Source organism: Erinaceus europaeus, chromosome 9 (assembly GCF_950295315.1).
Source record: "Erinaceus europaeus chromosome 9, mEriEur2.1, whole genome shotgun sequence".
NCBI classification, from domain to species: domain Eukaryota; kingdom Metazoa; phylum Chordata; class Mammalia; order Eulipotyphla; family Erinaceidae; genus Erinaceus; species Erinaceus europaeus.
The window spans coordinates 34,796,834-34,822,151 of NC_080170.1; the positions used below are offsets into that span (position 1 = coordinate 34,796,834).

The 25,318-nt window shown below is 38.6% G+C and overlaps 1 protein-coding gene across 2 annotated transcripts; it reads left to right on the forward strand.

The window, feature by feature from the left end:
- The first annotated feature begins 993 nt into the window (after positions 1–993).
- On the forward strand, positions 994–24,066 carry STRIT1 (small transmembrane regulator of ion transport 1). Of its 2 annotated transcripts, none has more exons than XM_060197620.1 (3): positions 994–1,168; positions 3,700–3,798; positions 23,878–24,066. In XM_060197620.1, the coding sequence occupies exons 1-2, from the start codon at positions 1,156–1,158 to the stop codon at positions 3,792–3,794; spliced, it is 108 nt and encodes a 35-aa protein (XP_060053603.1). In that variant the 5' UTR covers positions 994–1,155; the 3' UTR covers positions 3,795–3,798; positions 23,878–24,066. The 2 variants fall into 2 exon arrangements, with proteins under 2 accessions (XP_060053603.1, XP_060053602.1); XM_060197619.1 differs by lacking the exon at positions 23,878–24,066 and adding an exon at positions 3,879–4,025 and having other exon boundaries at positions 1,006–1,168.
- The last annotated feature ends 1,252 nt before the right edge of the window (positions 24,067–25,318 follow it).

Below are 25,318 nucleotides of genomic sequence, written 5' to 3' on the forward strand. Positions count from 1 at the left end.
TATCCAACAACAATGACAATAACAATAACTGCAACAATAAAACAAGGGCAACAAAAGGGAATAAATAAATAAATATTTTTTTAAAAGTTGTTCCAGTGAGAATCTAGAACACATTCTAGGTCATACTACATAAACCCAGTTGGGTTTGAAAAGTGTATTGTCCTATTTTTATACGTTGGTAATGAAAACAAGAAGCTTGTGACTGTTCTCTGAATGTTCTAAACAGTACCACACCCTCAATATTGCTTTAGCTTCTAATGCGTTTTTTTTTTTTATGTTTCTGTTTTTAGAATGGCTCAAAAGTAGTGGCACTACTTCATTTATTTTATCTTTTGCATCTATCTTTTGCATCCTGTAAGGTAATATAGAGCTGACTGTACTTCATGTCTCTTTTTGTTGTTGTTGTTTGTTTTATATTTATGACACTCCTTTTTAATTTTTTTAAATTTTCTTTATTTACGAGATAGAGACAGAGAGAAATTGAGAGGGAAAGGGAGAGATAGGGAAGGAGGCAGAGAGACAGACACCTGCAGCCTTGCTTCATCACTTACAAAGCTTTCCTTCTGTGGGGACCAGGGCCTCAAACCAGGTTCCTTGTGCACCATAATGTGTGCACTTAGCCAGGTGCACCACCACCTGGCCCTTTGACAATCCTCTGAAAATTCTTGAGGTCAAGAAACTCGACCTTCATGACAGAAGTAGCAGGGTTAAGATTCGAAAACAGGTCTTTTCACTTCCAAAATCCCTTTTTCCCCAAAACATCACTCTCTCTCTTGGATAGGACTTGCCTAATCACAACCCTTATTTGGCTCCCAAGCACCCACTTCATGGGAAAAAAAAAATTTTTTTTTCTTCATATCATCTGAAGGCATTGGCAAATTAAAAGCCTGTCCATCTCTTGGTAGCAATAACTCAGCTGACTTAATCATAGGTCACATAGCCCCTTGCTTCCTGCATGGTAACATGATAAGGAAGAGATGGCAGGGTTTTGTTTTCCAGGGCTCCACAGTGCTCTGCAGACAACTGGCAGCCAGGAACTCAGCAGCCACCACTCTCTTCAGATATCTCTCTCTATTTAAAGTTCAGTGGGAAGCTGGTTAACAATATCCCAGAGGCAGACAGTGGCCCTGATCAGCCTACCCAACAACAGGGGAAATGAGCGAAAAAGGTAAGATTTTTCATCTTAGAACTTCTTGGCGATTAAGGCTCACATTTCTGCTTTCCAGTTTTGGGTATTTTTAATTGTTCTGAAGAATGGGACATGTCAGCTAAAAGAACATTGATCATTATGCTATAGCAACTACCCCAAATGTATTTGCTGTACAATTTGTGGTCCATGAATTCCTATTCACTCAAGATGTATAACTTTGAAAAACTGACTCACAACAGAAGTTCATTTTGTGCCTGTTTCCTTAGAAAGATGTGTTAAAAAATACTGATAGAAATGTGTGTTAGAAATCCAATATTTTCCCCATGCTTTACTGGATTTAAGGACTGTAGGGTGCTGGAACAAATTAAGGGCATTTGAATTTTATTTTAGTTCTGCTTTTCAATGACTAGTGAGTATAAGGAAACTCTTCTACCTGGACAGCCTGTTTTCTAACTCCAAAATGGAAATAGTTCTATTATGCTTCCTTTCTGAATTTCTTGATTCTCTCCCATTTTTTTTAAATGTTATATTTTTAGGAAAAAAGACTGCCTGTAATATGGTAAGATGGACTGAATATGTAGTGTATCCAAGAAGCATTTTAAATATGAAGCAGAACTGTTGCCAATAACTTCGGCTTAGATCTCATAAGCCATGCAGAGTTGTCATCATTTCTAATTTTACTGACAAAGAAACTGAAGCACAACAGAATGTATTATCTTGCCTGCCATCTCACAGGCTTTGAACGGTACCAGGACAGAGTGCTTCTGGGGGAGTCAAGGAACATAGAATAGCACAGAAAAACAGTTTGAAATTACTCTTTACACCTAAAAAAAAGTTTTGTGCTTATATATGCCATTAATGTAGATGATATGTATTATGTATGACATGTTCCAACATATTTCTATTTCAAACAATAAGACAGATCATCATAAAACTTAAAGTACTGGTGTTAAAAAGACACCGATGCAAATATATTATTGAGTGTTAAAATGGACAGTCAGCTGTATTATTTTATAAGGACAAATAGAGATGTATACTTTCAGGGTTTGAATATATGCAACTTTGGGGGTTATATTTATGTGCTCATATAAATTATTTATAAATGTTCAGTTGAAATATTGGTTTTCTTGGGTCATCAGCAAAGTCATGCCATGCTTTTGCATAGAAAAATGTCATGAATTTTCCAACAATCCATTTTTAAATTATTTGAAACTGGGAAAAGTATATAATAGTTTACAAATATATGTATGCATATATGTATATATATGCGCAATTGCTTTGTACTTCTACTGCAATAGCACTTTATTCATAAAAAAATAAAACCCTTTTGTCCAAATGAGAGTTGAGATTACATCATAGTGTCACCTGACAGATGAAGAGGAAAAAAAAATCTTTCCTTATGTGGTCAGGGCCACTTCAAGGTCACAGTGAGATAGAGAAACAAGCTAAGCCCATTGAAACTATGGGAGTTCACAGAGGCCACCACACTTTGGGGTTTAAACTATTAACATTCATTTTAACTTTAGAGAGTTGGCTTTCCGAAGGATGTCTTCTAATTTTAGAAGTGTCTCTTTTCCTGATGACTTTATTTTAATAGTATCAAAAACTTCACATTTTAAGGTGATGGAAATTGTAATAGGAATGCGTTCACTAAGTATATGCATTCTTTTTTTATTAACCAGTAGCAAAAGATGTAATTGTGTTTCCAACCAAGGACATCAAGTCTATTTGATGTCTTTCTATGTTGTTTTGGAATCCTTTTGTGTGATGCACATGTATGTAAGTTCAAAGATTAAAGCCGAAAAATAGTAAGTATTCTAAGAGACCTTCATAAATTAGCTTCCCCCTTCCCCACAGGCAAAGATACAATAGAAATAGGAGAAAAAAGAGCAATCATTATACAAAAATCTGTTATTTGTGTATTGGATCACTGTTGGTTGCTATATTAAACAGGTTAAAAGATAAAATCTCATTTGTAGTTGAAGTTGAGAAGATTATATAAGGTCTAATGCTTTCTTTTTCTTCTTATACTATACCTAAAGTCAATTCTCAAAACTTTTCCCTATGTGCTGATTGCAACTTGGCTTAGTAGGAGTTAACCTCAGAATCATTTTTGATTGCTTCTATGAAAACAGCTACTCTTTGTTATTGAACAAATGACTGAGTGTATCCTATTTACACCAAAGAGACACACTAGTTAAAGTTTGCAAAGCCTTTGTATATAATACATGATATTATCTGATCCTCACATCAACTCCAAGGAGGTAGATTTCACAAGTTTGATTACCATAGATTACAGAGATGTTCAAGCTCAAAACTGCCCAAGGTCATGTAACTTTCAAAAGAAGGCTTTGAACACTGACCCCTCTATTTCAAATGCCTGGATGAATCTTGTGCACCTTTTGTAGAAAATAAAACATAAATCATGAATCAGCTATAGATATAACTACTGAGGTGTTTTTTTTTTTATCTGATGCTACAACATTTCTCTTATTTACTCGATTTAATGCCAAAATAGCCTACTTAATCTGTCTTTGCTTATTTTTAAGCAGAATCCACATTTCCACATCTTCTGGTCCCTGTTCTTCTCTTGATTGGCTGGATTGTGGGACTCATCACAATGATTTATTTTGTCTTCTTTTAGAAAGGTAATTTTTTCAATAATTAAAGATGTCTGTTCACTGAGAGTATGAGATCTGCCACCTAATCTTTTTCTGTTTTACTAAAGGAAGCCATTGTCATGCAGACATGAAGACTTCAGATTGACATCATTTAGAAGAATTAAGAACAACACAGAACAGAATGTTATGCATTTCTCATATGAATATTTGCCATGTTTGATAGCACTTTATAAACATGTATGTGTAAGCTGGTACTATAGTGTTCATGGATTTTCCTTGGAACTTGTTTTAAGTTTTGGGTGAAAATAAGAACTCTGAGTAACTTCTTCTAGCGTTTGCCCTTCTTCCGTAGCCAGTCAACAGCGTCAGGTTGAAAGCTGTCAGGAGCTGCTTGTTGCTGGCTTTGAAAGTGACTGGGATCCATGTGGATTCAGTCGGCTAGGAAGGATCGTCAGTTTCCCCAATGAATGGGTACTCACGGGATGCACCACGAGAAGGTCGATCCAATGCATCCCTCTGAGTAAATATGGATTAATTTCTCTATAATCTGGGAGTGCTCAGAGAAAAATTCTTAACTATGGCTTACAAAATACATAAGCAATAGTGAATAGTTTGGTGAGTTAGATTATATTTTAAAAGGCTGAGTGGTGGCACAACCAATAGAGCACACATGCTACGATGTGCAAGGACTTGAGTTCAAGCTTCTGGTTCCCCCCTGGAGGGGCAAAGCATCACAAGGGATAAAGCAGTGCTGTAGGTGTCTCTCTTTGTCTCACCTCTGTCCCCCTCTTCCCGCTCAACTTCTGTTTCTATCCAAATAAGTAAGTGAATATAAAAAAATTAGTCTTAAAACAAGTTTTCAACATCTGTCCACAAGAAAAAGAAGCTATAGAAAAATGAGCTAGGGAAAAGAGGTGGTTCACAAAAAGTCAAACATAAACATAAACTTGGCTCTTAGCCTTGTTGCTTACGGCAAAAGAAGTATAATTAAAGCTGCGCAGAAGAATTATTGTTCATCAATCAGATAGGGGCAGATAGGGGGAAAAGATGTTCAAGAATAAAAATATACCTGACAACATATGTGCTGATAAAGCTATGGGGAAAGAAGCCCTTCCATATCTTATTTTTTTAGGAATTCAAAATGGTACAGGAGTTAGGGGTGGGTTACATGGTAGCCAATAGCTACTAAAATTATATATATATCCAGTTCAAGCCCCCTGTCGTCAACTGTGGTGGTGGTGGGGGAATTCATGAGTGGTGAAGCAGTGCTGGAGGTATCGCTCTTTCTCCTTCTCTGTCTGTCCCTTCCATATGAATTTCTCTCTGTCTCTGTCCGAAATATAACTTAATATAAATAAAAATTATACATATACAGTTGCCCTATGAACATGTAGGAGTTTAGAGGCACTGTTGATAATCCACATATCAAATTTGGTTCTCTCCCAAGCTTAAACTATGTTTGTTCCTTGATATCCATGGCATCCATGGGTAAGCTGACTTCCAGCACTGATGGAATGGTGAGCATTGGTAGCCATGGAGAGAAAAAAAGGCCTATTTAAGGGAGCTCATGCAGTTCAAACCCATACTATTTAAAGGCCAACTGCCTTTAAATTCTTGCATCCCTCTCCTGAGAATATGACACTATCCATGGATATGCTGGTAAAAATAGAAAATAGCATCTACCTAAGGTTATTCACTGTGACATAATTAGTTATAACAAAAACCTAATTGAGGTAACAAGTGTCTCTGACTAAGCCATTACTAGGGGACAGTCTGAAGAAGTTGTGCTATGTCTACAGAATGTGGTGCTGATGCAGTTCATAAACAAGATCTTTATACATGAATAGGAAGGTCTCTTCAGATCAAGGTGTGAAAAGGGCGGCAGGAAGCCACATACAGATCAATGCCTGTTGATTTTTGTGTAAGTAAAATGATGGAAACCTCTTCTACCATGCACAAATGGAAACAATTTATTTCTGAATGTACCTTGTTTTATAGTTTTCTTTCAAGACATGTATCATATAAATTTAAAAAATACAAGCAACGGAGCCAGCAAAATAATTCACTTGGATAGTGTACTGCTTTGCCATGTGTATGATTCAGATTCAAGCCAGAGCTCACTGCATTGAAGGAAGCTTCGGTGCTGTGGTCTCTTTCATTCTCTTTCCATGCCTCTCTGTCTCTATCTTAAAAAAAAAAAAAAAAGAAAAGAAAAAGAAAAGGGAGTCAGGCTGTAGTGCAGTGGCTTAAGCACATGTGACACGAAGCCCAAGGACCAGTATAAGGATAGGATCGCGATTCGAGGTCCTGGCTCCCCACCTGCAGGGGAGTTGCTTTCGCTCCCTTTCTGTCCCCCCCACCTCCATTTCTCTCTGTCCTATCCAACAAGGACGACATCAACAGCAACAATAACTACAACAACAATAAAAATACAAGGACAACAAAAGGGAAAATAAATAAATAAATATAAAAAAGAATTAAAAAAAGAATTTCCCTCCATCTATTTGAAATTAATAATATAACAAATTGTAGTATAATCACACAAAAACTCCTTCAGATGACTTTAAAGCACAGAATTATTTCAATAATTATTTCCCCCGATCTTACTTACTTATTTATTTATTTGAGAGATTTCCACAGAACTGGGCAGCAAACCTCAACACAGTACATTTGAAAACAGGTACTCTACTGCTGAGCCAGTTCCCCAGGGGCACAAACACACAGATTATATTTTATTTATGCGTCTCTTATTCAATAGAAATTGCAAGCACACTCAGAAATATTTTGTTAATAATAACATTAGTGGTGTTACTTTGAAATTCGTATCACGAGAAAAAAGAAGTTAACACCTGGTGATCTTAACATTAAATTGCAAGTAGAAATGTGAACTTGTTAGTCACTTGCCTTCTTCTGAAACATGTCTATTCTAGCACTGATTATTGAGAAAGCCTAGAAAAAATGTCCCTTCACCCCTTCACTGTGAACTCCAAATACCAGTGTCCACTATTCTGGGAGCCAGGTCCCCTGCCTTCTCTGGGCACAGAATGAACCTGAGACACCTTCTTGTTCCAGAAAATGAGGATTCTGTTAAGGGCCACTGGGGCTGGCATAATAGTTAATTCGGATAGGTAGTCTGCTTTGCTGTGCTTATGAATCACCTGCCTATTCTTTAATTTGAGGGCACCGCCTCAGACTTCTGCCATTTTGATGGTGAGGGAGGCAGAACCAAGATGTGGTAGCCACTGCCCTACCCTTTGTCAAAATGATTTTATCTTTACTGTGACCTGGTTTTCTCCATGTGCCATGGTTCTTTTCTTTCCCTCTTTGAAGGTATAAGATGTATATTTTCTTATTCAAATTTGTGTTCAGCTTCTCCCCTGTCTACACAAAAAGCTTTAGGCTTCTCATAAATCTTTGCCTGCTATCTCTGACAAAGACTTTCTTATTTTGATGGCTCAATATTACTTTCTCTAGCACTTTTAAACAGATTGTAATGTTTTTAAGCAGTAATTAGAATGGGTCTTTCTATAATAAGTATTTTAATTCCATGTGTTCTATATCCAACCTGATCATTTTCTCAGAGAATAAAGAAAACTTAGTCGGTAAAAGAACAAAAGTTTTGGAAATCAGATAGTTTCGGGAGTCCTTTGAGTAGCTAATTAATTTCTCTAAACTTCTCAACTGTAAGAGGAATTGTAGTATTTTTCATGGAATTGTTTTGCAGACTGCAGTATTTTTTTGAAGTCTGTCTGAATCTACTTGAATTTTGTGTCATGTTAAGTGAGATAAGCCAAACAGAGAAGGACAAATACTGGATGATCTCGCTCACAGGCAGAAATTTAGGAACAAGGACAGGAAAAGGAAACATAAAATAAAACTTGGACTGAGTTTGATGCATTGCACCAAAGTAAAAGGCTGAGGAATGAGGACTGGGAGAGGGCTGGAGGCTTTGGAGTCCTGGTACCTGATGCCTAAATTGGGGTGAGGGTATTGTGCTGATGAGTATTCTGCATGGTGAGATGAGAAATTGTATCCATGTACCTGGCTCCCAGCATAGTGAACGCTGTTATTTGGAGTTCACAATGAAGGGATGAAGGAACATTCTTTCTAGGCTTTTTCAATAATCAGTGCTAGAAGAGTATCCAATGTATCTATGTGTCAACACTATAATGCAAACTATTCACCCCCTAGTAAAGTGAGAAAAAGGAAAACGATAAAATCATAAATTCCCTCTCTGGAAATGTGTTTTCATTGATGAACATCTAATTAAAAAAAAAATTCTCCCAAGGGATATTTATTGTCACAGAAGTTGGGAATACACTTTTAATGTGTGTGTGTGTGTGTGTGTGTGTGTGTGTGTGTGCATGCATGTGGACAGACACAGTTCAGTGATATACAGGCACTCCTCTATGACAGCTGAGACAGTCCCAACCACTTTTCTGTTTATTGCTCTAATAAAAAGTTAGCACTTTGCTATAATATTGCCTTCTACTTTTTTATATTTATTTATTTTCCCTATTCTTGCCTTTTTAAAAAAATTGTTGTTATTGATGTCGTCGTTGTTGGATAGGACAGAGAGAAATGGAGAGAGGAAGGGAAGACAGAGAGGGCAAGAGAAAGATAGACACCTACAGACTTGCTTCACCACCTGTGAAGCGATTCCCCTATAATTGGGGAGCTGGGGGCTCTAATCGGGATCCTTACTCTGGTCCTTGCACTTTGTATCACATGTGCTTAACCCACTGCGCTACAGCCCTACTCCCCCATTCTATTTTTTTAAGTACATAAAGTGTAATGATTATATCTAGTATTATTTGGCTACTAAAGTTTTATAAGTAAGTTTTATCTTCATTAAATTTTAAGCTTTTTATGGATTCTTACGTCTTGTTCCCCATTTTCATCTTTCAGAATAGGCACTATCAAATGTATGATCAGTTTTCTCCCCCATATAATTTTGTTGGATATACGATGTTAATGCTACAGCAATATCTTTGAAGATATTGCCGGAGTGATTAAAGCAAAGAGTGAGAAATGACCTCCAGGTCAATGGACTCAAGTAGGAGATTATATATAGATTTCATAAAATCTGGAATCTTACATGTTTTGAAATGACCAAAATCCTCAGCTGACATTCTATTCATATTAGATGGAGATATATGTACTTTTGGAAGATTTTGTAATGAATTAACAGTTCCTTATAACTGTCTGCGACATCACAAGCCCCCGACCCCCTACTCCTCCACACACACCTCTCTTTTACCCCAAGATACTTTGATATCAGAGTTGAGAAATCTTGCTTTCTCTACACCCCGTACTCAGACATAAAGTATAAAATCTTCTGGCAGAAAGAGTTTTTTTATTCTGTGTACTTGGGAAAAGAGGGAAATTCCTCTAAGGGTTGAAAAGTCTCAGAAACACATGAGAAGTTTCCTAAAAGACAGAATCTAAAAGGAAACCCCCAGCCAGGCACAGTCAGAAAGGATGCTGTCAAATTTAATTGACCGGTAGATCTTGTAACAACACAAATTTTAATTTTGCAAGGAAAATATTTCCCATTAATATGTGTTAAAACCCCTGTTTTTCCTTGTTACAGTTTCTCAGAACACTCTCCTCACCCCTTTTTTTCTTTTTTGGACAAGCAGAGGGATTGCGTTGGATACCTTTAAAAGAAAGAACCAAACACTAAAAAGACAGACGAATAATGTTTTGAGTTAATCATTCCCCCAGAGAATGAAAAGAATGGATGTTTTCTTTCTATTCCATCTCTATAGAAAGGGTTTTCTTGGTTTGAGAAAGTGAGATGGGTATTAAATTACTTATAAATTATAATCACCTGACTGAGTCGTGACTACACAGTTGTTGTTTTTTTTTAACAGAAATATTTCAGGATTTCAGACAATAGTTGTCTTAGATTCAAGTCAATTTTCAGTCATTTTCTTGGACTGAGAATATATATGCCACTTTTAAATTCAAAAATCAAAATGGCAAATGACACAAATAGCCATCTGAGAAAGTTTCTCTTAGGGATTCAGGCCTGTGAATATTAGAGGAAATTGGGTAGTGATCATAATCTTAACTTTGAATGAAGCAGGATCTTAGAGAAGTCATTTTTAAGTTGTTACAGGTTACTTGCTCTATAAAATTGACTCATCCTTGAAGAGAAGTAGAAATAGACTTTTTAGTGGTTTGTATATTGACCTGTCAAAGTCTCTAAGCTGGCCGCATGTATGTATTCTTCTCATTTCATGGGAAAAGCCTTCTCTGGATAGGGTACGTTGTAACTTAGAACATATAATCCCTTTAACTAATGTGAATGATATTCTTCTAAAAAATATTCTTTCTTTTTATTTGATAGGACAGAAATTGAGAAGGGTGTGGGAAATAGAGAGGGAGACAGAAAGAGAGACCTTCTTCATCACTCGTGAAGCTTCCCCCATGGGGAGAATGGGGTCTTCTTACACCAGCACTTTGTCTATGGTAATGTGTGCACTGTACCAGGTGCAACACCACCTGGCCCTATACAAGACATTATTATCAGAATATTTTAGACATTGACACTTCCCTCAGTTATCTTGCTAAAGGTTGCACTTTTTTTTTAGTCTACTGTCAGTCAGTTAATTGATTACTTTAGAGTCAGAGTAAAATCAGATTACTCCCTTAGGCATGGGATTTTATTTTTCTAATTTTCATTTTCTTGCTATTTTATGCTCTTGATTATTTATTTAATATTCCTCTCACTTCTTCCTAATCTCATGCTATATGGAACCAGTGCTTCCTTGGTCTCAGCAGTTTGTCCAGAGTAATGGCATCACCTCAGAACAATAATTTAGATTTCCCTGGGTCTTGCATTCCTGATGATAAAGAACCCGGGGGCCCGGTTTCATGTGTGCTCATAAGTATGTGTGGCCCTAAGTGAGTCTTTTTTTTTTTTTTAAATTATTTATTTATTTATTCCCTTTTGTTGCCCTTGCTGTTTTATTGTTGTAGTCATTATTGATGTCTTTGTTGTTGGATAGGACAGAGAGAAATGGAGAGAGGAGGGGAAGACAGAGAGGGGGAGAGAAAGATAGACACCTACAGACCTGCTTCACCACCTGTGAAGTGACTCCCCTGTAGGTGGGGAACCAGGGGCTCAAACTCCTATCCTTGACGCTGGTCCTTGCGCTTTGTGCCACCTGCGCTTAACCCACTGCGCTACAGCCCGACTCCCCCAAAGTGAGTCTTATTCTGTCTTTGCTTACCCACAAGATGAGTGGATATGTGACAATATGAATTCACTAGGAACCCTCATATGTGTCAGGTGAATGAGAGAATAAATGAATGGAGGCTTGAAAATTATCTTTACCCTGTTCATTAAACATTTTGTCCTGCTTTATATCTTTTTTCCTGATAATGTGGTTGATGATATTGGTATAACTAGGACTTAAAGCCCAAATCTTTTGAGTCTGAATTTAAAATGTTTTAAAATTATACTGCAAGATCACCACGCTGCAAATACTGCCTCAAATTTCAGGAAAAAGCAATCTTTTGTATTATGAATGATTGACAGCTTCTTCCAGGCAATTTATTCATGTTGCTTGGTCTATGCAGTAAAATCCTTCAACAAGATCTCATCATCTGCTTTCTCTAATATCCTTTTGGTTTTCTGTCCTCTCAGTAATATTCTATACAGTGCTGTCAAATTCTTTTTCTTTTTTTTTTTTGCCAAGGTTATCATTGGAGTTTAGTACCTGCACAATGAATCCACCACTCCTGGTGGCCATTTCCCAGTGGCCTTTTTTTTTTTTTCTTTATTCATTTGGACTGAGAGAAAGTGAGACAGATGGAGGAGATAGAGGAGAGAAATAGAGAGACACAGTACTTGAAATCTCTCACATGCAATTGAGAAGTAGTGGTGGGGGCCGGAACCTGGGTGCAAGGAAACATGCATTTAACTGGTTGTGCCATTGCTCAGCCCCCTGCCATCAAGCACTTACATTTGAGTCCTTTGGAGGAGATCTTCTATAGGACTTACATTTCTTTTCTCTCTTTTGAACTTTATTTTTATTAGAGACTTAGTAATAACTTACATGACTATAATATTATAGGTGTTCCATTCCACACCCATCACCACAATTATACATTCCCCCCACACCCTCCTTGATCCCCTGGGATAACCATCATAGTTTTCACAAAGTCTCAGGGACAGTTTGGTTACTTAATAAAAAGAGAGAGACCAGCGTAGGGATCCCAGTTAGAGCCCCTGGCTCCTCACCTGCAGGGGGGTGGCTTCACAAGTGGTGAAGCAGGTGTGAAGGTGTCTATCTTTCTCTCCCCTTCTCTGTATTCCTTCCTCTCTCAATTTCTCTTTGTCCTATCCAACAACAACATTGATGGCAACAATAACAATAATGACAACTATAAGGGCAAGAAAACGGGAAAAAAATGGCCTCCAGGAGCAGTGGATTCATAATGCAGGCTCTGAGCCCCAGCAATAACTCTGGAGGCAAAAAAAAAATGAGTTCATGTGTTTCATTTCTTTACATTGAACATATAAGCAAAACTATCTATTAGTTGTATTTCAGGGAAATGCAGGTTATTTGATAATAAACTATAGCAATAAGAGTACTTAAGCACACACATCCACGCAAACTGAAAGTTAAACTCCTTGATTTTACTTGTCCTCCTCACTCTCAACTCCTTATATTATTATTATTATTATTTAATTTCTTTATTGAGGGATTAATACATATATTGTTGGTTTACAGTCAGCAATAAAATATAAAAGTTTGTACATGCATAACGTTTCCACATAACAATACAATCCCCACTAGGTCCTCTTCTGCCATCATGTTTCAGGACCCTAACCCCCACCCTCCTCACCCCAGAGTCTTTTACTTTGGTGCAATACACCAACTCCAGTACAAGTTCTGCTTAGAATTTTCCCTTCTGATCCTGTTTTTCAACTTCTATGAGTGAAATGATCCCATATTTATCCTTTTGTTTATGATTTATCTCATTTAACATGGTTTCCAGCTCCATCCAAGATGGGGTAAAGAAGGTGAATTCACCATGAACCTGAGACTTTGAAGCCTCAGGAATAAGAGTCTCTTTGGATAACCATTATGCTATCTACCCCTGTTCAATTTCTCTGTTTTCCTCAAAATGATTTGACCCCCCTCTAGGCCCTCCTGTTCCAGGACCTGAAACCATACCCCTCAACCCCAGAATCCTTTACTTTGGTACAATACACCACACCCAGTCCAAGTTCTGCTTTGTGTTTATTATTCAATAAAATTTGTTTTTTTTTTTTGTAATTGGCTTTGTTTCGTTGAAGATACCTTTAAAATCTAGATGGGAAAGAGTTCTGCCAATATTTTCCTCTAAATATTTGATAGTTCCCAGTCTAACATTCAAGGGGTGTTGAAATCTCCTACCATCATTGTATTACTGTTAATATATTGCTGTAACCATTTCAGTAGATGTTTGATGTATTTAGATGGCCTCTCATTGGGTGCCTAGATGTTAATAATCGTTAAGGCCTCCTGATTGACTGATTGATCCTCTGAGCATTAAGTAATGTTCATCCTTATCTTTTTAAATTTTATTTATTTTAAGGTCTATCATATCAGATTGAGAATAGCTTTCCCTGCACTTTTTTTGGTCTATTGGCTTGTATGGTAGTTTTCTATCCTTTCACTCTGAGTCTGTGTTGTCTTGTTGAGTTCGGTGAGATTCCTGCAGACAACATATGGTTGGGTTGTGTTTTCTGATGTATCTTCCTACTCTTTGTCTTTTAATAGGTGAATTCAGGCCACTGACATTTATTGATATTATAGAATGAAGATATTTTAATGCCATTATTCTAAAATTTGAGAGTGTTGTGATATATGGCATGTTTCTGAGGTTGTGATTGTTTATAAGAGAACTTTCAAGCTTCTAGAAGGGCAGGCTTGGTGATAGTTGACTCCTTCAACTGTTGCTTGTCTGAGAAGGTTTTCATGCCTCCATCTAGTTTGAATGATAGTTTATCAGGATACAGTAGTCTTGGCTGAAAGCCTTTCTCATTGAGAGCTTGATATATGTATCTTGTCATTCTCTTCTGGCCTATAGTGTTTGTGTGGAGAAATCTGCTGCTGATCTTGAGGGTTTTCCTATGTAGGTAATTCTTTGTTTTTCTTTTGCTGCATTCAAGATCCTTTCCATATCCTTATTCCTTTTCATTCTAAATGTGATGTGTCTTGGTGTCTTTAAGTCTGGGTAAATTCTGTTTGGGACCCTCTGAGCCTCTTGAACCTATGTCTTTTATGTTGTCTAGAGTAAGGAAGTTCTCCGCTATTGTGTTCTGAAGAATGCTTTCTTCCCCTCCCTTTCTTTTTTCTTCTGGCAAGCCTATAATGCATATATTACTTCGTTTGAAGTCATCCCATATGTCTCTGTTTTTGTTTTCAGTATTTCTTAATCTCTTTTTGAGGTCTCTTACTTCTTTCTTAGTTTTCTCTAATTCATCCTCAATCTTGCTAATTCTGTTTTCTGTCTTCCTTAGTCTGTTCTCTCTTCCCTCTGTTGTTTTCTGTAGCTCAGCTATTTTGTTACCCTGTTCCAATACTGTATTAGCTTGTTCAGCTAGTTGTGCTCTTAGCTCAGCTATTTCAGCTTTCAGCTCTCTAATTACCTCCAGATAGTGTTTTCTTTTGGAGTTTCATTTGCTTTTTACCCATTTCTAATGATATTATTTTCAAACCCTTTCCTCACTCCTGTGACTAACACCTCAATTAGTGTTTGGATCTTGTCCTCATTCTTATGTGTTTCTACCTTTGGGTGGCTTCTATCCTGGTTCATTTCTCCAATGTTTCTTCTTGGTTTAAGCATTGTATATGGTGTGTTATGAGGTCTCTCTTTCAATACTATTCAGTCCACTAATCACACTTGCCTGGATTGACTTGGGTCTAAGTAAGGTACTTAAGAGAGTTCACAGTTATCGAAATTAGCAATTGTTTCAATGTTGTCTCAATGCTTGATGTGAAGCGTCTTTTGTTCTATATCTTCCCTGTAGGCTATGGGAGCCTTAGGGCTTTTGAACTATAAGTAGATTTTTTAGCTTAATTTCTCACTCTTAACAGGGTGGGGAGACTCCCATGCCTCAAGAGTCCAAAAGCCCCAGGCTCAATTCAGTTTCTCTGATAGCAGTCAGTGCCAAGAAGGACAGCATTCCTTGGCTCTGTGAGTTTCTAAACAAATCCTGTTTGTACTCCTTGTACACTGTGGGTTTTGAGGTAATTATTCAACGTGTCTCCAAATTCCATAGGAGAATAGTGTGGAAAGTCTGCCACTATACAGCTCCACTGGGAGACCACTGGGAGTGTATGTCTTTTCCTGAGTTGCCCAATCAGGTCTCTGCCCCCAATGTCAGCAGAGGGCCTCCCCGCTGCTGCTCCAGCCTCCAGGGACAGCAGCAATGGAGACTCACAGTTGCATTTGGTGAGCCTTAGGAGATCTCCTCCTCCCATCATCAGTATTTGTTGATAAAACACAGACTGGGAGGTGCCTCAACTGGAAAAATGCTGGACTGTGCCCAGTCACTCCTGAGTGGATACAGGCTTACAGCCCCAGGAATCTCTCCTTAGGGCCCTCTCTGTCCGTGAGCCACACGTATTTGCACTCACCTGTGACTTGGTGGGTTCCCAAAGTATTCCAAGTCTTGTCTTGTGTTCTCCAGTGATCTTCTTTGTTATTCTTAGTTGACTGGAAGAGGAGAGAGATGCATCTGCTATTACTCTATAGCCCCATCTCCAGAAGTCTCCCCTATATTATTTTTAATGCAGAGCCAGAGTGTGGGAGGTAGCACAGTGTTTATGCATAAGAATTTCATGCCTGAGGCTACAGGGTTTCAGTTTAAATCACAGGAACTACCATAAGTCAGAAGTGAACTGTGCTCACATGAAAAGAAAAAGAAAGAGAAACAAACAAATAAACAAACAAACAAACAAAAAAAAAACAGAAGGGAAGGAGGGAGGGGAGGAGAGACAAGAAGAAATGAAAGAAAAAAAAATACTGTTAGGGAATGAATTCAAGGTCTCTTTCAAACAGGGATAGTAGAGGTCACAGCACCATTCCAGGAAACGTGGAGCTCCCCCAAACTCTACTATGGTGCTCCTTCGCAGGGCCAGGGCTCTGTACTAGGTCTTCACACATGGTAAAGCCAATGCTCTACTGGATAAGCTGTTTCTCACCTACCCCCTCAGGTCATTCTCATGACAGTTTAGGACTTAAAATTCTCTTTAAAAATTTTGTTTTATTATTATCTTTATTTATTGCATAAAGACAGTGAGAAATTGGGAAAGGAGGGAGTGATAGAGAGGAAGAGAAACAGAGAGACACCTGAACCCCTGCTTCACCACTCTCAAAGCTTTTCCCTGCAGGTGGAGACTGGGGGCTTGAGCTTGTATATTGTAACATGTGAGCTCAAGCAGGGCACCACCACCCAGCCCCTAGAACTTAAAGGTCTTAATCACATACAGCAGAGATATCTACTTTTGGGAACAGTTCTAAAACAGTTTTGCATATCCCATTCCAGCAGAGACACTTTTGGCCTTAATCCACTCTACTTTTCTCCAACCAAATCCATCACCAACCTCTTTTCATCCTCTACATTTTGGCTCAATGGGATATGACCCCAAGAAGAAAGGGGACATAAACCTTCAACTTTTATTTGCATCTGCTTATGGAGAGAGACTTGAGGGTTTTTGTGTTGCAAGTATTCAACAGAAATATTCACACAGATTCTTGGAAGTGAAATGACAAGTCCAGAGACATCAAGGGGTTATAGATGCTTTAATAGTTCTTACTAACAACTTAAGATGACGTGAAGGATCTGAGTTATGACCTTCTGGTGTGTATTTCTAAAAAAGTGATGACCTAAAATGGTCTCAAGGGAGCTGGCCAGTGTCACAGCTGGTAGAGCACAGGGGCATTACCATAGGCAATGACTCAAGTTCAAGTCCCTAGTCCCCATTTACAGGAAGCTTCATGAGTTCTGTGAATGATGAAGCAATGCTGCAAGTCTTTCTTTTTCCCCCTTTATCTTTTTCAGTAGAGACAGAATGGCAGAGAGAGAGACCACAGCCCTGAAGATTCCTTTGATGTGGTGGGAGCCGGTCTCAAATCTGGATCTCTCTCCCTTTCTCTCTTTTCCTCTCTATTTCCCTGTCTTCACCTTGTGGCAAAAAAATAAATAAGTATATAAATCAAACCAATCAATAAAATAAAATTGTTTCATGAGACTAGGGGATACAACTCCCCCTATGGACTTGGTGTCTCCTGTGCATGAGGCTTGAGGCTTGAGGCCCAGCACCACATTGTGAAGCATTGTGAACGCAGGCAAGGGTAGCTCCATGGATGGGAGGAGTGCTGTGGATTATCTCCTCTCTCTTTCTCTTTCTCTCTCAAAGAAACAAAGGGGTGAAAAGTTGGGCTGAGAAGGCCAACCAGTATCACAGGTGTTTGAAGTCCCGGATTTATATCCTTGAGCCTAATAAATCTCTACCCTCACCCTCTCAAGTTTTGGAGATTTCACTTCATTGTCCTGGGATTTAGAACAATGCAAGAATGTCCAGAAAAGCAATCCTCAAGAAATGGTTTTTTTTTCCTTTCTTTTTTTTTTTAAAATGCTTCTTATATCCCCCTCAACATAAATTTACTTTAAAGGAAAGAGAAAAAAAATAAATCAGGTGGGCATTTTAGTAGTGAACTGCATCCTGGAATCCGAAGAGGTTTAACAACATAGCAGCAACAACTCATTAATCTCTGTAGCTTTGTGGCCCAAGATACTAACAAGAAAAATTTCTGAAAAGAAAAGTGGGGTGGTGTGTAAATATATTAGGTAATTGAAGCGAAGTGCAATCAAAGCAGAAAGTAGTGCCTTGAGATGCAATCTCTAGAGTAAAGCAAACCAAGGTCAAGTTTGGGTCAGGGTCCCAGAATAATGCTTTCAAGCCATAGTTAAATTTTCTTTGATAACACACAAAGTGATTTAGCTAGTGAGAAGCTTTTGAAACTCTGCTTGAAATAAATTTGGCTAATGGTGATTGCTGGCCTCAGAGGTTATATCCCAGGTGGAGAAAGAATTTGCACCTTTCTGATGAACCATTTTCTCTAGGAAACACCAAGGGAATAGTCCTACAGTTCACACCTACCTGTTCAAATCCATTGGAATTCATTAAAAGAATATTCTTTGGAAAAAAAAGAACATTCCTTTCCATAGCCTTTGCTTTAGAGTTGATCAGTAAGGTTGAGAAAACTCAATTTAAAGTAATATCTTTTTCTAAAAAAAAAAAAATCTATTTGTTTATTCCTTTTTGTTGCCCTTGTTTTATTGTTGTAGTTATTGACGTCATCATTGTTGGATAGGACAGAGAGAAATGGAGAGAGGAGGGGAAGACAGAGAGGGAGAGAGAAAGACACCTGCAGACCTGCTTCATCACCTGTGAAGCGACTCCCCTACAGATGGGGAGCCAGGGGCTCGAACCGGGATCCTTACACAGGTCCTTGTACTTTGTGCCACGTGCACTTAACCCTCTGTGCTACTGCCCAATTGCCAGTCTGCTATCTTTTTTAAAGGATGTGTTTATTAATGAGAGAAAGGAAGGTGGGGAGAGAGAAAAACTACACCAGATCCTTTCTCTGACACATTCAGTGCTTTCAAGTGCAATACTCTAGCCACTGCACTACCTCTCAGGCCTAGCCCACAGCACAACTACACACACACACACACACACACACACACACACACACACACACACACACACACACACACATTTAGAGATATATTCAACTCAGAGGAAATAAAGGAAATTAAAATGTACAATGCATTCTCTTTGCTCAGAGTTAGTCTTCAGGAAATCAAAGTTGGGCCTATAGCAAGGTTTAAAGACTTATGTTGGCTTTGAGCTTTCTTCTTTTCCTCTCAATGGCTTGATTTTATTTCCTCATCTGATTTCACTTAACATTAAGTTGAAAAATATATGCAGGAGCAAATCCAAGACAGCTGCCACTTGAAAAAAAAAATTGAAGCATGGGAAAACAGGGAACAAACACAAGATACATTTTTTTTTTTAATCTAAGAGAGTCCTATGCAGGACTCTTGGGTTTTGGGATCAAAAGAAGATAAGTAGAACAAGTGTTACTGTTTTTCTTTCATATGACAAAGGTTTTGAAAAGGAAATGATATTTTTGCCCCACTCCCCAACCAAAGAAGAGATACTGACTTTCTGCTTAGCATACATTTCATCCTTTTCATCTCAAGACATAAAAAATAGATGGTGGGGAGTCGGGTGGTAGTGCAGCAGGTTAAGTGCACACAAAAAGACTGGATTAAGGATCTAGGTTCAAGCCCCCGGCTCCTCACCTGCAGGGAGTTGCTTCACAGGTGGTGAAGCAGGTCTGCAGGTGTCTATCTTTCTCTCCCCCTCTCTGTCTTCCCTTCCTCTCTCCATTTCTCTCTGTCTTATCTAACAACAACATCAATAAAAACAACAGTAATAACTACAACAACAATAAAAAAACAAGGGCAACAAAAGGGAAAATAAATAAATAAATATTTTTTAAAAAATTGATTTTTTTTTTTTTGATAAGGGCAAGAGACTGGTACACTCTAATGATGGCCCTTTTAGTCACTACCAGGCTACCCTATCATCCGGGACCCTAGTCAGGGAATTCTGAGATTGTCACACAGATATGATGGGCCTCGACCTCTAACAGATCCGTCTTTACATCATCACTGGTTATCTCCATCAGGAACAACATCTAAACTCTCCTGTGGGCCTCTGCAGGACTTACCCTCAATATAGAACAACAAGGGTAGAAATTGCCAAACTCTCTGAAGGGAGGCTTGGTCAAAATACTCTGTCACTTGAGGAAGACTGGTCCTGAAAGAGTGCAGCCTAGAATGTTTCTAACTATGACCAAGGAATGTGAACTCAGACTGACAGGGATGCAGAGGTTGTACAGGCTCCTGTGATAAACATGAATAGACATGGGCCCTGGGTCAGATAGATGGGATTTACAGTTAACTATCTTTATATAATTTTCCCATATTTGGGAGCTACTCTCTGCCCTAATCCAGCTTTCTGGTCCTATTCCTAACACTAACAAGTCGTCCCAGACAAACCTTTTTTTTTTTTTAATTTTCTCATTTTATAGTTATTTTTTAATTGGATAGAGACAGAGAGAAGTTGAAGGGAAGGGGAGATGGAGGTGGAGAGAGTCAGAGAGACCATCTGCAGCCCTGCTTCACCACTTGTGAAGTTTTCCCTCTGCAAGTGGGGACCAGGGCCTTAAACCTGGGTCCTTTTGCACTGTAGTGTGTGCACTTAACCAGGTGCACCACCACCTGGCCCCCTTCCAGACAAAACTTTTAGCCTACCTGCATGTTAGCTGTCCGGCCCAGGCAAAAATGAGTAAAGTCATGGGCCCATCAGATTATACCTAAAATAGACTTCCTAGCTTCTTCCAACATGAAGACTCCAAATCTCATCTGCTATACTCTTACCTCTAGGTTCTTGATTATTAAAGTATTTGTTTTGTATGATATCTTAATGCTTTTCAGCCACCAAGTTGCAGATACTACCATGATGCCAATCTGACTTCCCTGGGGAGATGACCTCACCAGTGTGTCCTGGAGCTCCACCTCCCCAAAGCCCTACCCCACCAGGGAAAGACAGAAACAGGCTGGGATTATGGATTGACTAGTCAATATCCATATCCAGTGGAAAAGCAATCACAGAAGCCAAACCTCCCACTTTCTTCATTCCATGAATATCTTTGATCCATACTCCCAGAGGGATGGAGAATAGGGAAGCTTCCAGTGGAAATGATGGGATACAGAACCCTGGTGGTGGGAATAGATTTTTTTTTTGAGTTTTTAGTTTCTTATTCACCTTAGTTTGTTAAAAATGTACTTGTTTTAAAGATCCTATATAAAGTGACCACCCTTTAATATGGGGTGAGTCCCCCCCTCTCAGGATGGTATTTTTAGTTTTTTTTTTTCAGGTTTAAACAATAAAAGGTTTATTAGGGCATTACAAAAGTATGGGACATATGCTTAGATACACAAAATAAGCAATTATCACCAGGGGTTAAGAGTACACTAGGTCTATAAAGTCTGAATATAGTTATCAAAAGTTTAGTCCCATAAGATAATTATCAGCTGAGGTAAAGGTTGCTGATGGCTGTAGAGGGGTCTTAAAAGTTTACTGGCTAGCAGAGTCACACGTGTTTAGTTCCCAGGAGAAGTCGCCATGACGGATAACTAGAGCACCTCCACCGAGATGCTTCTGACCAGGAGAAAAAGCAGCAGCCAAAGAGACTGGACTTCCGGCTGGCTGGTTGTACTTTTTTTTTTTAATATTTATTTATTCCCTTTTATTGACCTTGTTTTATTGTTGTAGTTGGCTGGCTGTACTTTTAAGTCTATTCAGTCCACCCACAATGCTTTGTACACCAGCACAGACTGGATCCTCACACAGTCTATCATGCATCTGTGCAGATCACTGCATACTCTGTTGCCAAGGATGATGTTAACACTGAGCCAGGACTTCCATGGTCGCTGGTAAACTGCGTCACCACAGCACCAAAATTTCCTTTACTGAAAAGAGGCTTGAACCTAGGTTGTACAAATGACAAAGCTGGTGAGCTGCCCAATTTGGCAATTTTGCTGACCTCTTACTGAACTCTTTATAATGGTGAATTAAAATTTTTTAAATTTTATTTATTATTGGATAGAGACAGAGAGAAATTGAGAAGGGGTGGGGAGACAGAGAGACACAAACACTTACAGCACTGCCTCACCACTCATGAGTCCTTTCCTCTACAAGTGGGGATCAGTGGCTTGAACACCTGATGCTTGTGCACTATAGTGTGTGCACTTAACCAGGTGCTCTACTACCTGGCTTCTGAATTTAACTTTTCTTTTTTTAAAATTTTTATTTATAAAAAGGAAACAGAAAAAACCATAGGATAAGAGGGGTACAGTGTTGCACAATTCCCACCACCAGACCTCCATATCCTATCCCCTCCCCTGATAGCTTTCCTATTCTTTTGTTTTAAATATATATTTTATTGATTTATTATTGGATAGAGACAATCAGAAATTGAGAGGGGAAGAGGAGATAGAGAGGGGGAGAGACAGAGAGACACCTGCAGCCCTGTTTCACCGTTAGTGAAGCCTTCCCACCTGCAGGTGGGGAGCAGGGGCTTGAACTCAGGTCCTCATGCACTGTAATGTGTGCACTTAACCAAGTGTGCCACCGCCTGGCCCCTAGCTTTCCTACTCTTTAACCTTTTGGGAGTATGGACCCAAGGTCATTGTGGGATGTAGAAGGTCGGTCTGGCTTCTGTAATGGCTTTTTTTTTTTTTTTTAAAAAAAAGCAGAATTTCTTACAAGAATCTTACTGATCACAGTTGTAAGAATGTCAGATATAATGTATACAATCTAAACAAGACAAGCTGATCAAGAATTTACATAATGTAAAATATATGTATTAAAAGTTAGCCATGTGTACAGATGCATACAGCAGGAATAGTAATTGATGGAAAATTGGGGATTTGAGGGTCCAGATGCAGTCATATTGCTTCCCCCCTCCCATTACAATAAAGAAATTTCACTAGCAGGTACTCTACATATCTAAATACACAAGGATAAATTTTGGTTGCTACACATACAGTCTCAAGTGGTGTGTGATCCCCTGGTGACACTCCCACAAACATACCTCAAATCTCATGTGGGTAGCAGGAAGACTGGTGGTTTTAGTTGAAAGTTTAATTTTTGCTGTTTGCTTCACAATTAACATGAACTTAGAATGGAAGGATTCTGATGGTGCTTTAGCCTAACAGTGATAAACGAAACTCTTAAAAATGTAATAAATTCTAATAACAATTTAGTCATATAGTTGACATAAAATGGATCATCTGCAGCTTGAAGCCAAAAGGTAGCAAGAGGGCATCTGAATTTTAATGCTATTTTAGTTTTGGCATTCTGTAGTTCTCAAAGAACAAAACTGGTAATAGCTATTCATCCCAAACAGGAAATAAATTTCACTCCCCCCCCCAACATCTTAAGAAATGAGACCAAAACTATGAGTTATTCAAAGTCCCTCTTGAGCAGTGATGTTTTTCTATATGGAGCGCTACAGACAACAAACCAACTTCATACAACTAAAGGAGCTTATGACTTTGGGAATATTAAGAGGAACTGGGGACCCTAAACTACAAGTTCAGAGTTTTCTTTTAGTCCCACTTACCCTGTTTTCTGCCAACTATTATGGCCAATGTGTTGGGGAGCTGGGGGAGAGCTATCCTTAACATATGTTTATACCTCTAGTTGACTAGAACCCCTCCTATAAAAAGTTGGCAGGGTCTATGAACTTAGAAGACATTTCTTTGGATGTTCAAATTGCAAATTCCTACTGGGAGAAAAGCATCAAAATAACTTGAAGATCTACTTTACAGTCAACTTACAATGCAAAGTATTTTATTTTTCAACTTCTAAATTTGAAAGCGAGACAGCCTAGGTTAAATAATATAGTTTACCGAAGCTTAATATGCTCATTAGAACTCAGTTTTTTTCTGTTTAAAGTACAAAACAACTTTCTAAATTTCTAGGCAGGAACACTACTGTTTTGATGATCTGTGGTTAGATGAACTGATCAATGTCAGTTGGCAACATCCCTTTTTTCCCCCTTGGTAAGGGTTTATAAAATTATAGCACAGGTGTATTTTTCTAGTGTTACACTAACAACTTCTTTCCAAATGTCTCCTGAGAGGCATACACCATATACAGGAATCCATCTTCATCCTTTTCATTTTCATACACTTCAGAAATTGGTGTGGACACACTCCACATGCTGTGTCCATTGACTAACAGGAAGAAAGCTTGATTGGCATTGAGAGGCAGGCACCTCCTAATTATCTTGATGAGTTCACTCATGTTGACATGATCAGGTACAAGGAACTTGGTTTTATCCAAGACAGGAAGCTGCTTCTCACCCTTGTATCATTGAATTATCACAGGGATTTTGGTGGGGTGCTGCTCCTGAATAAGTTGAACATTTTCTACACTTTGTTCAAAGGTGCTTGAAGGTCTTCTTCAACAGCATGGTGAGAGGGAGGCAGGGAGACGGTGCGAAAGCTCCAGACAGCGACTGCGACCGCGACAGAGCTGGTTCTCGGAAATTGAATTCTATGGAATTGTACCCCTCTTATCCCACAATCTTATTGAACATTATTAATCACTAATAAAATAGACACTTAAAAATAAACTTTTTTTAGCTTACTGAATACATTTATTTTGTTGTACTTCTGGAAACTCTACTGTAAAACTAAATACAATTTAAATATAAGCACCCTTTAAGATTTTCTTTACTAGTTCCTACTTATTTTCTGATTTATTACAGTGAAATGGTCTCTGACTACATATCTTCTTCTATTTAAAAAAATTATTGCCACCAGAGTTATCACTGGGGAGTAGTGCTAGCACTATGAAGCCACTGCTCCTGGTAGCTATTTTTTCCCCTATCTTTCTATTTTTATTTGATAGAGCACAGAGAAATTAGAAGGAGAGAGGGAGACAGAGAGGGAAAGAGAAAGATAGGTACTTGCAGATCTGCCTCCCCACCCCACCCACTGGTGGGGAGCAGGGGCTCGAACCCAGGTTCTTGCACACGGTAATGTGTGTGCTCAACCAGGTTCACCTCCTCTCAGCCCCTAGTCTGGTACTTTGAAACATAAACTGGATAAATTTTTTAAAAAGGTTATGTAATGAACTAGTGCATTCTAGAGATAAGGTCTGAATCTTTTGTTTCTGAGGTATTTTAGATTCATTGTTTTGAAATAATAAAGATGATAAGTCATATATAACTGCAGACTTGAAAAAATGTAAATGAAAGCTTCAAGAGATTCTGACATGAGTCATTCCCTTCTTGAGTTCTACCTTTCATGTAAAGCATGGGTTTCAGTCTTGACCTTCTGGACCCAGGTGAGTGAAACAATAAATCTAGGCAGGGGGAGATGATGGTTGGGACACAAATGGCCCACCTGGAATAGGAAGCAGTTATGCCACCAAACTTAAAATCATTATTTATCTAGATAACTAAAGTCAACCACAATGGCCATGGCCATTTTTAGTCTCTCTTCTTCTTCCTCTTCTCCTTCTCCTCCTCCTCCTCCTCCTCCTCCTCCTCCTCCTTCTTCTTCTTCTTCTTCTTCTTCTTCTTTTTTTGGTAGAGACAGAGAAATGAAGTTTTTTTTTTCTAATCCATTAATCACAAAAGCAAGTGTTGTTGTCTTAAAAAATGACTGACTTCATCTTAGTGTCCTATGTTTACTTTTTCAATTTTTTTTTTTTACTGCAAGCAGTTTTAAGGCTTAAAATATAGGGTAGCAGGGGCCCAGCAGTGGCTCATCTGCTTGTGCATTCACATTACAGTGTAAAGGAACATAAATCAATTCCACCCCACCTGCAGGGAGGAAGCTTTGGAGGCTGTGAAGCAGTGATGCAGGTGTCTCTTTTTT